This window comes from Stegodyphus dumicola, chromosome 8 (assembly GCF_044657685.1).
Source record: "Stegodyphus dumicola isolate Sdum_Otavi_A_Nest chromosome 8, ASM4465768v1".
Classification (NCBI taxonomy): Eukaryota; Metazoa; Arthropoda; class Arachnida; order Araneae; family Eresidae; genus Stegodyphus; species Stegodyphus dumicola.
In genome coordinates, this window is record NC_140775.1 from 137,722,708 (window position 1) to 137,738,739 (window position 16,032).

The 16,032-nt window shown below is 35.5% G+C and overlaps 1 protein-coding gene across 1 annotated transcript in view; it reads left to right on the forward strand.

Annotated features, from left to right (window-relative positions):
• The window catches only part of LOC118194974 (papilin-like), a 92,204-nt gene that overhangs the window by 42,202 nt on the left and 33,970 nt on the right, over positions 1–16,032 (forward strand). The window contains exons 6-7 of the mRNA XM_085823035.1: positions 3,492–3,661; positions 9,764–9,773. Coding sequence (XP_085679161.1) covers positions 3,492–3,661; positions 9,764–9,773 — 180 coding nt within the window. The remainder of the gene's footprint in view (positions 1–3,491; positions 3,662–9,763; positions 9,774–16,032) is intronic.

Here is a 16,032-nt window from a genome sequence, read left to right on the forward strand (position 1 = left end):
CGCACTTAAACCGTAAAATTCAGTTCAACAGCGATATCACAAAATAATTTTAAAATAAGCATATCTTTAGATTTTCCGATACACAGTCTCGCGCGCTGGAGATTAAAATGTTTTTATCTGTAGAGCATTGTCATTGCTTGCTTTGAAATTCCTCAGTATGTTAATCAAAAATTCGTTAAAGTTTTACAAAATATGAAAACGATAATAAAACAAATTCCAAATTTCAAATTTGGGCTTCCAGATGCCCATATTCGCTGGAGGACGACGTTATTCTAAATTTGATGTTTCTAGGTACCGTTGTTTTATCAAAATGAGGGAACATACGTACATTTATGAAGATTTTTAATCGTTTAATTCCTTTAAATATAATACAGGGCGATAATATTTGTTGGCCACAATTTGAAACATTGGCTACATTGTCTTTTCCCATGTACACATCGATCTATTTTCACTTAAAAAAACATCCCAGAATTGCACAAACTCGGCATCTCGCACAACCTCGGCATTGCGCACCACATTGGCTTTGCCCATGTGCACATCGATTTCTTTTCACTTAAAAAAAATCTCAGAATTGCACAAACTCGGCATCGCGCACCACATTGGCTTTGCCCATGTGCACATCGATCTATTTTCACTTAAAAAAATCCCAGAATTGCACAAACTCGGCATCGCGCACAACCTCGGCATTGCGCACCACATTGGTTTTGTCCATGTGCACATCGATCTATTTTCACTTAAAAAAACATCCCAGAATTGCACAAACTCGGCATCGCGCACAACCTCGGCATTGCGCACCACTTTGGCTTTGCCCATGTGCACATCGATCTATTTTCACTTAAAAAAATCCCAGAATTGCACAAACTCAGCATTGCGCACCACATTGGCTTTGCCCATGTGCACATCGATCTATTTTCACTTAAAAAAAAACATCCCAGAATTGCACAAACTCGGCATCGCGCACAACGTGGGCATTGCGCACTGCATTGGCTTTGCCCATGTACATATCGATCTATTTTCATTAAAAAAAATATCAGAGAATTGCCCAACGTTAGCTTTTCCAATCTTCTAGGATTGAGCCAAAAAGAAATACAAAATATATTAAAATAAGCAACTTTAAAACGAACAATACAAGAAAAATTTTTTCACTTACCCTTTTCAAGAAAAATGTAAAGTCTTTTTGAGGGGTTTTATATATGAATTTATTTCAGGGGGAAACCCTTTTGGATCCCCCCTCATCTTTAAATAAATTTACAAACGTTTATACGCCGTTTCCGTAATATATGCAGAAAAAAGGCTAAAACCCACAGGGGGGAACACTCGATTAAAAAAAGAAACCACATAAGAACATTCAAACCGCAACAGAATTAACAAGTAAAAATAAATAAATAAATAAAATAAAATAAAAATAATGAAAGCTTTTAGATTTTACATTACGCCCAAAGGGCGTTTTTTTTAACGTTTTGTGTGTTACATTTCTTTATCATATAATGTTCTTTACACTTAAACCATAAAATTCAGTTCAACAGCAATATCGCAAAATAATTTTAAAATGAGCATATCTTTAGAATTTCTGATACACAGTTTTGCGCTCTGCACGTAAAAATGTTTTTTTTTTTTTTGTTTTTTAGTCCAAAGGGATTTGAATCCCGAAGTACTATTAGTTTCGTTTTGGCATTTTGCGTCGGACTCATAAATGTCGGTTCACTTTTCAAACTGTTGCCACAAAATGTTAGAGTCCTGCATTATATTTCAAGAAATTAAATAATGAAAAATCTGCATAAATGTATGTATATTTCTCGTATTGTGATAAAACAACGGTACATAGAGTCATCGAATTTTGAATAACGTAATCCTCCAACGAATATGAGCACGTGGAAGACCAAATTTGAAATTTGAAATTTGTTTTATGATCGATTTCCTATTTTTTAAAACTTTGACGAATTTTTGATTAACAAACTCAAGGATTTCAAAGCGAGAAATGGCAACGTTGTGCAGAAAAAACATTTTTATCTCCAGCGCGTGAGTCTCTGTATCGGAAATTCTAAAGATATGCTCGTTTTAAAACTATTTTGCGATATTGCTGTTGCACTGGATCTTATGGTTTAAGTGCGAGGAACATGATATTTAATAAAGAAAGGTAACACACAAAATGTTAAAAAACGCCCCTTTGGACGTAATTTAAAATCTAAAACATTTCAGATTTTATTTATTAAATGCACAAAGAGATATTTATTTATTAAATGCACGTGCTCCTGTATTTTAATTTTTTCGGCTTAGCTCTCTCTTGTCACGCGCAGCATTGCATGCGGAAATGAAACAATTTAATAACAATTCTACTAACATTAGCTATTTAGATACCAAATCCGCAACAATATTCAACCTGTTTCTCGTTTTCCGCAGGAAATTATTCACTTAAGCCTGCTTCCACTAGATGATAAGTGGGAAAAGTCAAAAATGTTGTTAGTAACAACAATTTCTTTTTAGGGGCGGGGACTATTTCTCTCGGATGACGTTTAAATTGAAAAGTTAGCATATCCACCTGTTTGGAAATAAGACCTGAACTTCCTCCTTCAATGCAATACCCTCTTCTTGCACCATAGTATCAATATCAGATACCATTCAAAAGTCATTTTATATACGCATAAAAGTTCTCGGAAGGGGATGGCGAGATGAAATTGCCCTCCCAAGAACGTCTCAGACATGCTTTGTGGCATTAAGGTCAGATATCAGGATATCTGGCTGGTCAATCTATGCGGCGAATATCCTCACTTTCCAGCTAATCGTCGACGTGGTGAGTCGTATGTAGACGAGTCTTGTAGTTTCATGAACCGGAACATAGGAGCTACTGCGGACCTGAAATGTATAACATAGGGCTCTAAAATCTCACCTTTTTATCTCATACCAGTCAGGGAAGCTTCGTCAAACACATGCAGAGCTGTGCGCAGTACAACGTAATACCTGCGCAAACCATTACACCTCCACTACCGTTATGATCCTTTTCCCTGATGGTGGAGGGATGGTATCATGTTCTAGACTCTCTTTAGATACCGATAGGTAGAGAATCAGAGTCTAGGCTGAATCTCGACTCATCTATAAAAAGCGCGATGCTCCGCTGTCGTCTGGTCCAATGCATATGTTGTCTTCACCGTGTTAAACTCACTCTTTTGTAAACTGCAGTAGGCGGAGCACACTGCAGTGAGCAGAATAGTCGGTCTTCTGGTATATAACACTACTTCATGAAGTATTCAGGTAACTGTAGACTTTAAAACCTGTGTTCCTATGGCAGTATACAGCTCACATTTCATGTGAGAGAATAACTCATGTGACAGGAAATATACACATGTCAAATCAAAACTAACAATTTCTGATAGCACGAATTTCAGAAGCGATTAACATTACCTTTATAGGAAACTAGCTCTTCAATTTAAAAAAGAATAAGATTAAAAAATAAAAATAAAACTTATTTTTTCATTTTTCATCATGCATTACAGGCGGTGATCCGTGTACACTTCCGAAAGATAAAGGCCCTTGCAAAGCACGTATACCACGCTGGTACTACAATGGCAAAAAATGCAAAAGATTCATCTACGGTGGATGTGGAGCAAATGGCAACAATTTCGAAACAAAAAAAGAATGCAAAAGAGCGTGTTCCAAAGGCAAAGTATGTTATTATTATTTTTAATGTAATAAGTTATAAACTGTAAGTTGAATTTTATGCGTTATTTTAGGGACCTAAATCGTTTTTTTTTTTATATTTTCATATCCGTTTTCACGAAACTTCAATCAGTTTCAGCTCAATTTCTTTACATTCAAATTACCTAGTTAAAACTTATAATTCATTTTATCAGTTTCTTTTCATGTTAAATTAGATCATATTTTGCGCACTTTCAACTGCTGTCATCGTTATACATCTTTTCTTCATAAATTTTGACATCTTATCAGCCATCTTAATTCTTGAATAAATCGTTTTATCTTATTTATACTGCTTAACACATTTTCTAATAAATTCCATTTCTGTGACATAACTAAATGTCGGAACATTGACTCATGAACCCAAGCTACCTTTGATTCTAATTAACCACGATACCAAACAGTGTCCACACCTCCATTTAGCCTTCGAAAGATGTGAACGGATTATTCACTAAAGCATAGTTATAATAGCAAACACAGAATATTTATTAGGCAATACAAAACCACAAACTTACTCAAAGACTATTTGTGTAATATTCTCCGAGAAGTCTTGCCTTTCTAAGTCCAAGAAAAAATGTATATCCAGGTACGTATTAGCGGTCATGCTCTTGGGTACCGTGGTTATACAAGGGCAGGTGATAATTTATTCAGTAATGATTATCGAAACCCGTGTATGTCAAGACGTTCATTTTTTAATAAATTATGAGACATTTTCTCCCTCCTTACAGCATGTTATTGTAGTATAACAGTAGCACACACTGCGCGTTTTCAAGAGGTCCAGGTTGGAGTCCTGGCACTGCTCATTTTTCAAGTATCCCTCATCAAACAAAACCCTAAAGACTCTACATTGGAGCCCTAACTAAAAGGTGGCAGACAATAATTCCTCACCGCCATGATTTGGCGATTAGGTGCCCTAATCCCCAGGCGTCCATTAAAAGGGGAAGTGTAAAAGTATTTTCTCCCTCCTTCCAGCATGCCATGGTTGTGTAACTTAACACACTTCGATCGTATTCGAAAGGTATATATTTTATATTTATTAATTTCTACATGCAGATAAGTAAAATAAACAGTTTTAGTGAAATACCCTTAAAACTTTTATAATGCTTACATGTCCACCAAAAGTGCATTTTCAGTTCACTGATTTGGTTTTTATACATACTTAGGGTGGGATGACAGCTTTCAAATCAAGTCAAGTCAAACGTCTAAAATTTCCATTTTGATACTTAACGAAAAATGACAGATATGATCAACAGCTGTCTAGAAACTTGTATTTTTCCCCCTCTCTCCCACGGTTTTTATTTTAAATTAAATACTGAAGAAGAAAATTTATTAATAGAAGTGTTATAGAATATATTTTACCCCAAAAAGCTAAATAAATAAAGAGCACTTTTCATCAGTAATAAAAGTGCAAGATTCAAGTACTAATAGCACACTTCCTGTTCTACTTCTTTCAACTCCATATAAAATACTCATTCGAGCGAGTTTTAGCTCTTAGTCATAGCAATGGCAATTTAAAAATTTAAGCGATAAAGTTTAAATAAACCACTTCAGATAATCCGATTTCCAAAAATGATAAGCTTCATAAAAAGCAACAAGTATAAAGTTGCATTCTCGCTTAAAACAGAGCAGACTTTAAAATATTGTTACGAATTTTGTACCTAGATGGGTAATTTTGCTAGAATTATAAGTAAAATTGTTATATCTCTTTCGTCACATGAAAAATCTAAACAGAGGCTATACCGTAAAATAAGAATGTAGGGGAAGTGCATTCAACATTGACTAAATAAATAACTCGGTAATTTGGCAAGATATCGCCAAGCTGACAACTTATTTTGCTGCCAAATTTGGCGAGAAATCTCCAAAAGGTTCCAAACATGGTGAATATTTGTCGAGATTTTGGTCCGATCCTTGTATAACCGTAATATGCATTGAAACTGAATAAATGTAATTGATTACTGTGTTATCTGTAACCGTAATTCTACCCTCATATTGCTTTCCAGTAATTTCAAGAAGCAGAAAGTACTATAAATATCTCGGCGCTGGTTAAAAAGTATTTAAGTCCGGAGAGACAGCATCTGCTCTCAGATGCTTAGTTATTGTTGTTCGCGTGAACTGAGCTATATCTGAGTTAGATTTCTCTTTAGACGCGTTTTGCATTGCGTTGTGTTTAAAATTCTTATTAATTTAAAGTGTGACTACTGATTATACTCTGTGATATTTCCAGAATTTTGAAATGTTTATTTTGATAAAATAAATTTTATTAGCCTATCATCGGACCTGTGTGCATTCAATATATTACGAACCCGTACGCACACAACAATATTAATAATAAGCAATATAGTATTCTCATGCATTTTGATTAAAGTCAGATTGTTACTGTAAAGAGCGTAAAAAAGTAAATTCAATAAACTAATCTATCACAAAGCAATTAATTATTACTGCTAAAAATGAGCAGATATTTCAAAACTCGGTTTTACGAAAATATAATTTCGTTTCGTTTGTATAAAAATAAAGTATTTCGCATTAACAGTTTGTAAGGTCCCTCACTTGAAATTCTAAGTTAATGTTGGAAGTGAGAAACCTAGGAACTGATAAGCGAATAATCGCTAGAGTTCGAAGACAGGAAACAACAAGAGAGAAGGGTAAATAACCCTTTATTGTTTCGATAAGATTTAACAAAACTCCGCCTGGGAGTGAACAAATAAAGTCCGCACTTTGGACTTGAACTTAAAAGACTAAGAATTAAACTAAAACTAAGATTAACTAACTAAGTATAGCCAAAGCTATCAAGGTTCAATGAGAGTTGGCTCCTTAACCTATTTTTTCTACGAAGCTTAGCAAGGGCCTGAGTACGGCCGAGCGTAAAAATAGCTTTGAGAGAGAGAGAGCGGCCAAAAAGGAAGACGCGCATAGTTCAGAAACTCTGTTTCTCTCTCTGTCTCAGTAAGTAACTTCGTGGTTTAAATACCGCTCCTTCTCATTAAATATTCAGCAAATTCCAAAACTACGTTCTGGCCGGAAATAGTAAGTTGAAGTTAAGAATTTGACAGGAAAGGAACTTAAAATTTAACTGTTAATAAAATTAACATAATTCTTACATAGCTACCGACCAAACTTTAAATACTCGAAAAATAAGGTCTCAAAACGACCTTGTTTAAGACTTTAAAGTCTGAAAACTTACATTAACTACACTCTTCCAACTTTTACATTAACTAAATGACTTCTAAGTTTCGTTTTCAGGGCCAACTTTACAACAATTCTAAAAGCTAGACTAAAGCTAGGAAAAATAAAATTTATACTGCGTCCTTTCTGGACATTATATCTTGACATACATCTTCTTCCTATATAGATTCTTTATGCTGCTAGACTTATGTCAGGTCTTGATCCTTCCATATCTGGAAGGAAATGTCATTAGTAATGCACTTTACAGAACTTTACTTTAAATCCTAGCTTTTACGCTTTTAATTCATCATTTGGCCCTTATGCACTTTCATTCATACTACAGATTTATTTCACCCATGCTCTCCAGCAAATGTACTGAAATGTACTTAGGGTCTTTTATTTTGTGTTACTGCGAACAAACTACCGCTACACAACACCTAATTTTGTTAAATTTGGCACACTAGACCTGCCAAGACTCCTTACACGAAAACTGTTTCCTACTGTAGTAAGCAAAAGCTTATATTTTACTTTTAAACGTGTTAACTGGAGAGCCTAACATTAAACACATATATATAAACATTCCATTCTTCCATAACTCCCATACACAGAAATAAAAAATTATTTTCTATGTCCTTTTAATCTTTAAGATATTTCAACACAAAGACCAAACATTTCTACATGAACATGAACATTTAAATATTTACACATTACTTTTAAATTCATTTTATTTCAACAGTCATAGTTGCTTAATTACACTTTACCAAAATTTGCACGAAATCTTAACTTTACGTAAACAGATTATAGTATTCCAATAGTCTTCCGACTAAACTTATTCACAACTTACTTCTCGCAATTTGCGAGTTCTTAACAAAAGGTATTTAACGCTAGTAGCTTCTCGCCAAATTACTAACATAAAAATCTACTAACATAAAAATCAATTATAAAAATCTATGTTTACGAACATTTACAATCAAAATATCGCTATCTGCGATTTAAGTTTTCTAAACATATTTATCAACTTACAACAATATGATATAATTTGAACTTCAAAGAAAAATTAGCAAAAAAAATTTCACTTATCTTTTTCTGTATTCCTGCATCCTGTCCTTACAGAACTGATCAAATGTAGAAAACCTGATAACCTCCAATCTTCTTCTCGATGTTTGATATTTCGTTCCATTTAGTTCCAGTGCTTTCCTTTTTTCCCCTTATGTAGGAATCTGGGACTCTTGCGCGCAGGTTGTGGATTCTGGAATGCCAATTTCCTTTTTGGCTCCGGTGGGACTCTCCGTCCTTCAGGGTCTTTGAATCTTCTCTTGGCCCTTCTAACTTGTTGCTCCGGCACGGTTGGGTCTACTGGTCTTTTCTGTCTTTTCGGTCTCCACGCTGGTCCTCCTTGGGTCTGCCTTGTAGTTGTTGATGCTGGAAACTGTGCTTTACTTCTAGTTTTAATTCGTCGTTAAATTTTCTTCTTTCCTGGAACCTTGTCAGCAGGCCTCCCTCTTGTGGTCGATGGCACTTGAGTTTTTGCAGCCTCATCGATTCTGACTCGTTGATCTGTCGGTGCTAACTTCCTCCTTTTTTGTGCGCTTGCCTTAGTGGTATGGGTTTCCCTGATCAAAGTTTGTTGGCTCTGCTTTCTTTTTTGCGTTGGGGGACCCAAGCTGTACTCCTGAGCTGGCGGGCTTCTCTCCTTACTTCCAGGATCCTGTAATAAATCCTGCAATATTTAAAAGTCAGTGCGACTGTAATAAGGTTTTAACCGATCGATATTTGCCATCAGTTGCTGTCCATTTTCGGCCTTTAAATAAAACGTGGCTTCTCTTATTCTTTCCACCATGTACGGCCCTTCAAACCTGGGCTCAAACTTCGCAACTCTGTTTTCTGGTGCCGACGATAACGAATATTTCAACTTAAGAACTTTTTGTCTCACTTTATATGCCAATTCCCTTCTATTTCTATCATAATAAAGTTTTTGTTTTTGTCTTGCTATATCAGAACTTTTAATTGCTTCGTCAATAATTTTTTGACCGTCTTTTAACTTGAATTCTTCTTATCGCTGTTGTACAAAGAATAGCTTATCCAACGGCGTTATGATTTTTCTTCCTGAAAATAACTCCGCGGGGGTTTTCTGCGTAGTATCGTGCTTTGCGGTTCTCAAGGCATAACCTAACTCATTGACACAGCTGTCCCAGCGGTCATGAAAGTTTTCACATATCCCCTGATAATTTTTACAATATTCTTATTTACACGTTCCGCTATATTCGACTGCGGTCTATATGGTACCATTTTTAGATGGCGTATGCCAAGTCCTGTGCACAAATTTTTAAATATACTACTAACAAACTGTTTTCCGTTATCTGATATTACTTTTAGTGGGGGCCCGTATTTTAAAATATATTTATTTAAGAACGAATCTGCGACTATTTTAGCTGAAGCTCGTTTAAGAGGGACTATTTCTACCCATTTTGAAAAATGGTCAACGATTGTTAAAAGATATCTGTTTTTATTTATTTTTGTCCTAGGGTAGGGTCCTAGCAAATCTATTCCAACTATTTCGTTTGGAAAAGTGGTCTTTATGTTTTTTAAATACCCGGCCGGGCTGTAATTAATATCGTTTATTAATTGGCACATATGACACGACTTACATACGCCGTAACAACTTTCTGTAACTGCGGAAAATAAACCGCTTCGCGTACCCTCTTTAGTGTTTTTCGTATCCCGTAATGTGCTGCAGAAGGTAGATCGTGCAACTCCTCTAAGATACTTAAACGTAGACTCGCTGGGATTACTGGTCGGTATTCCTGATTTTCATTAGTTACTTTTGTGTAAAATAACAATTTGTCGATTATTTCATAATGCTGTTCCCTATTGCGAATAGCCGTTAAATCTATATGTTCAAATTTTTCAGGGTCTTCCAGGTATGCGTAAATGTCTTTAAACTCTGGGTCCTTTTTTAATTCTTCGATTATCGTTTTACGGGACTCAATAACTCTTGAGGTGAGCATGGCACACTTGATTGTGTTTCCCTCTTCATCAATTTCTTTCGCGAAAGGGCATCGGCGACCAAGTTTTCCTTTCCCGGAGTGTGTTTTATAATTAAGTTGAACTCTTGTAATTTTAAAGTCCAACGTATCAAGCGAGGCCATAAATTTTTTCTTGAATACAAGCGACCCACTGCCGCATGATCTGAGTAGACCGTTATCGGTGAACTTCCGAAGTAGACACGAAACTTTTGAACTGCTAATAACACAGCGAGCGTTTCTCGCTCAGTAGCGGAATAGTTCCTTTGCGTAGCATTCAAGGTTTTCGAAAAGAAAGCTATAGGTTGCCCATTTTGGGAGAGCACCGCTCCAACTGCATAATCAGATGCATCCGCTGAAATTTCTAGACCTTGCTCGCCTTCTGGTAATTTATGGACTGGGGCATTGATTAGGGCATTCTTTAGCTGTTCAAACGCGGTGTTCGCTTCGGTTGTCCAAGAAAATCTACTTTTCTTTCTTTTTAGCACTAGAAGAGGCTCAACTATTTTCGCAAAGTCTTTTATGAACATTCTATAATAGGAACATAAGCCCAAAAATGAAGATAATTTCTTAGCCGTATCTGGGGGAGGATAACTTTAAATTGACTTAATTTTTGAATCATCAGTCTCTATGCCCTTATTAGAGATTTTGTACCCGAGGTATCGCAATTTCTTTTCCGCGAACTTGCATTTTCTTGCATTTATTTTGAAACCGGCCTCGTTAAGTAAGGCAAAAACTTCTTCCAAATGTTTCAAATGTTCCTCTAATGTTTCGCTGGTAACTATGATATCGTCAAAATAAATTATTGTACTTTTACCTAAAACTGGCTTTAAGACTATGTCCATAGCTTTTTGGAACGTAGCTGGCGCTCCGCTCAAACCAAGGGGCATTCTTTAAAAGGCGTAGACGCCTGACTTTGTTATAAAACGCGGTCTTCTGGACATCCTCCGGCTTCACGGCGATTTGAAAGTAACCCGACGTGAGGTCTAGGGTTGTCATGAATTTAGTCGAGCGAATGTTTCTGATGATTTCATCAATTATTGGTAGGGAATATGTGGGATATTTTGTTATACTGTTCAGCTTACGATAATCAACTGTAAACCTATACGCGTCCGCGTGTTCAGGTGGTAGCCCGTTCTTTTTTCTACAAAGGACCACCGGACTTGCGTAAGGGCTCGTGCTTGGTACAATTATTTTATTCTTTAACATAGTTTTTATGTGAGTTTCCAAAATTTCTTCTTTTACTTTATGGTACCGGTAAGGTTTTGACCGGACTTGAGGGGCATTCCCAGTGTCTATGGAATGACTAACTACCTGACAAAACCCAGGTTTTTCGTTAAACAGAGAATTAAATTTTCTTACCAATCCTTCAATCTTCTTTTTCTCTTCCAGATTCAAATGTTGTAGATTCAATTCGGGCATGGAAATTTCATCTTTTCTACCGGGTCCATGTGCACCTGAAACGTAGAATTCTGTAAATTAAGATTTGCGCAGGATGCGCGTAAAAAATCGATCCCCAATATCACTGATGTGAGTAAATTTTTCACGACTAAAAAATTAATTTTTAGGACCTCGTTTTTAATCTGAACATGCAGTGCGGTTTACTCCAAACATACGAACTGTTTGCCTTGGGCTACAACTACTTTTTGTCCCGTCGCTTTAAACAGTCTGTAACGAAGAAAATGTTTTTTGAAAAAATTTTCCGATAGGAATGAACATTGTGCCCCTGTGTCCAGGAGTGCAGTGGTTGGTACATTATTTACCAAAATCTGTACCTCCGGCATAGCAAGATTTTGTACTACGACTGTATTTAAACAAATTTCTGAGGGGTCTTCTGGCCCACTCGGTGACCGTTGCCCCTTCTCGAGCACCGGTTTGCGCTTAAAGTCTGGTTACCTGCCGCCTCTTTTCGCTAATTTTTATATCCACCGCCCTTAGATTTATCTGCGCTCTTGCTATTAAACTTTTCACTTTTTCCCGTCTGCCGATACGCCTTGTAATGAACTTGTGGTTTCTTTTGGGAAGTAAATCTTGAGTACTGGCCAAACGGACTTGCACGCGCTTTCTCTGAGTTTCTTCTACTTTGAAATTTCATTGCAAGCTGGAACAGAATTTCCAACGTTTGCGGATTACGCACTTCGAGAAAATCTTGCGCTGACGGTAGAAGATGCGGTAAAATTAGTTCGATAATTTCTTTATCGGGCCTTTTCCCGTATAATAGATTAAAAATATTAACTTTTCTTAAAATGAACTCTGTCAAATCCTCGAAACCGCCTTGGTATTTACTATATAATTCTGATTCAAGCTTCGCACGATCTTTAACAACTGGAAATGCTTTTATTAATGTAGATTTGAAATTTTCCCAGTTATATGATTCAGATCCTGGGTCCCCCAGCAAGAACTTTCCTATACTCTTCTGCCAGCTAATGGCTTGACCTTTTAAAACTGTAGCGATGATCACTTTTTGTAGCTGATTCACAGGGTGTAAGGTGAAATGTAGGTCTAGTTGCTCCAAAAATGTGAGGACTGAGCTCTTGCCATCGAAAGTGGCTGTTGGTTTCATGGCTGCATGCAGCGTTTCCACGAGGAATCCAAACCCTTCTACTGGATGTTGTAGGGACCTGAAAGGTCGGAGGGGTCAAAGTAAACTTCCCGGAATCTAACGACATGGTCCGTTTAGAATTCTTTTCGGGCGCCAATTGTAAGGTCCCTCACTTGAAATTCTAAGTTAATGTTGGAAGTGAGGAACCTAGGAACTGATAAGCGAATAATCGCTAGAGTTCGAAGACAGGAAACAACAAGAGAGAAGGGTAAATAACCCTTTATTGCTTCGATAAGATTTAACAAAACTCCGCCTGGGAGTGAACAAATAAAGTCCGCACTTTGGACTTGAACTTAAAAGACTAAGAATTAAACTAAAACTAAGATTAACTAACTAAGTATAGCCAAAGCTATCAAGGTTCAATGAGAGTTGGCCCCTTAACCTATTTTTTCTACGAAGCTTAGCAAGGGCCTGAGTACGGCCGAGCGTAAAAATAGCTTTGAGAGAGAGAGCGGCCAAAAAGGCAGACGCGCGTAGTTCAGAAACTCTGTTTCTCTCTCTGTCTCAGTAAGTAACTTCGTGGTTTAAATACCGCTCCTTCTCATTAAATATTCAGCAAATTCCAAAACTACATTCTGTCCGGAAGTAGTAAGTTGAAGTTAAGAATTTGACAGGAAAGGAACTTTAACTTAAAATTTAACTGTTAATAAAATTAACATAATCCTTACAAGTTTTTAAAATATGCTGTGTGAAACGCTTAATATTTTATACATGAATATAATAAACAGAAATTATAATAAGAAAACTTATTCAAGGAGTGTAACTCCAACGAAAACAAGTATATAAATGTATATTTAAGTTTAATTTCTAAGGGAATAAATTTAATACCATGTATTTCATCAGCAGGCCTAATACAGTCTAATACAATCAAAAGGAAAACGCTGCCTTTAATGGTTGCATACGTCTTGTATCTTTAAATGAGTAGCTAATTATAAAAATCTAGTGCAACCTTAATACGACGTTTATATGAGACATTTTCTCTCTATTTTGCGTAAAATCAAGACTCAAAAGAGAACGAAAATACACATGATTTTTATATTTATTATTTACAATAATTATTGCTTGTTCATCATATTTATTATTTATTTACTATGGCCTTTAAATGTTTTAAAGTGAGTTATGTCAAGAACGCATTTTGTTTTTGGCGGTTGTACTTTATAATTATATTTAAGAAAATACTTTTCTAAAATTATTAAAAAGTTCATGTTTTATAGTTGTGGAAATGAATAAGTTTCCTAAAACTGTGGTATGTCCATTTTTTTAATATGGTGAAAATGCTTATATCTACGTTTTCTATTTATGTTTAGCTCTAAATTATATCTTTTCGAAGGTGTTAACAAAATGTAAAAAAACTACTAACATGGCTGTAAAATATTCTCAGTGAAATTTTATTAGATTTACTAAGTGAATAATTTTATTTATTTCTAAAACTATTCATCTTATTCATTTTCCTTACGTATTTATTTTTATTTCTAAATTTATATTAAAGTGCCTAAAAATGTATTTGCTTAAAAACATTCTTTTTAATGGGTGCTATGAAAATGTTTATACTTTTTTCCTCTTTTAGAGTAGGAGCTAGCAACTCACTTCAGTAATTGCTAATCCACGATCATTTTATTCCTGGGCACAACCATCTGTGTATTTCAAAGGCGGCGGCTTTAGTTTCGAATATTTATTGCAATGTATCTGTCATAAAAGTTACCAACTTGTGTTGATTCAATAAAAATATTTTTGCTCTTCTCTATGATTTCTCACTAAAATAGTATGATATGAAACATGAGATAAAATTTTAATCATCTACAAACAAATGGACCAATGAGGTGTATAACGTGTTTTAAAACTAAATCGCATGTACTAAGCTAAAAATACCAGTTAAATGACTGACTGGAAAATTCTTCATTACAGAATTCAGAAGAAAATAATTTATCTTATTTGTTACCTCTTGATTACGATATTTCAAAACTAAAATTATTTGTTAGAACTGTCAAAATATTCTACTCTTGGCACCACATAAGTTCACAAAAGAGAATTGATATCGTTCCTTTGCTAGTCAAAGTCTTAGGAATCGAAGTATTAAATATAGATAGAGAACTGTGATTTACATAGATTTTGCTTTGCTATAAAAAACTCGTCTGCTAAGAAATTATTTTTTTAACTGTAACTTTACTTTTGAAGGTATAAATAATCATCTGCTCCTTGGCAGTTTTATTTACATTACAAAATGGCACTTTTAACATTCACAGGGATGTAAATATAGAACATCTTTAAGTATCAGGATAGAAATTTTTATCTTTAATTTTATTCCATGTTTTGGAATGAAGAATAGTTAAAACAATCAATTATTATTTTTAAAAAAGCACTCTTTTTGCGGGAAACATGCTGTTGAAACTTCTTTCACTTACTTTAGTAACGCCGAAAATGACCATAGTTATTATCTAGGCATAATAAAATTCAGCGCATTTAAAATTTTAAAAGTTGGTAAATTGTTAAGAAATGAAGCAAATATTTAAATTAGTAAATAGTGCGTATATTGCGTTTAATAACTCAGTTCAGTACCACTATAAATTGAAAAATAAATTTCAGAACTTAGGCACATCGAATGACAGTACTCTTTAAATTGTCTCTTCAATAGCTGCGCGGAAACGAAGAACTTATAGCTCGAACAATGGTAACACTTAACACTAGGCTGAGTAGATCTCTGTAAGACCTAATGAATAGGAGTGAAAAAATCAAAGACGCAACTGCAGAAATTTCTAATCTAAAAAATTTTGGACATAATGTTTATAATGATTTAGCAAAATTTAACCGAAATTTGGTACTTGCCCGAACTACATCTGAAGTGTTTTCAATAAAATAAACAGATATATCATAAAGAACAGAAGTACTTCTTATTTACTTTTTCTTTTTTTTTCAAGTTTTATCCACACGTCCATCACAGTAGTTTATAATTTAGAAGCAAAACTAAAATCTCATCTGCTTTCAATTACACTGCTAGCCATTAAAATGCCATTACAATTAAGGAAAGCAAATACAAAAAGGAAATTTATTGCGGTAAACAATATGGCAGGGAGACAAACTTATTAAATTTGTAAGCATTTTTACAGTGGTGCGAAATTAATAGCAACAGCTGCCAGCTCTGGCAGCTAAAACGGCCCTTACCCCATCAGGCATGAAGTCAAACTGGGCTTCGAAAACAGAAACGGGCAACACATTCTATGCTGCTTCAAGTCTGTGCCACACTTCATCAGCCGTATTGTGGAGGGCCAGTCTCTCAGCAACCTATGACCAAATGTTTTCAGTGGGGACAGATCTGGAGACCGTGAAAGCTAGGACAGCAATCGAGTATCCTATGTATCGAGCAAGGCCAGAACACGACGTGGAATATGTGGTCTTGCATTATCTTGTTGGAAAATGGTGTTTTGGAGCCTCGAAGATAAGGCACAACCACTGGACGTAAGGTTTCAGAAATGTACCCATCTGCGTTCAAATTGCCGTCGATCCGAACTAGAGATGTGCATGTCGTGTACCCCATAGTGTGTACCCCATGTCGTGTAC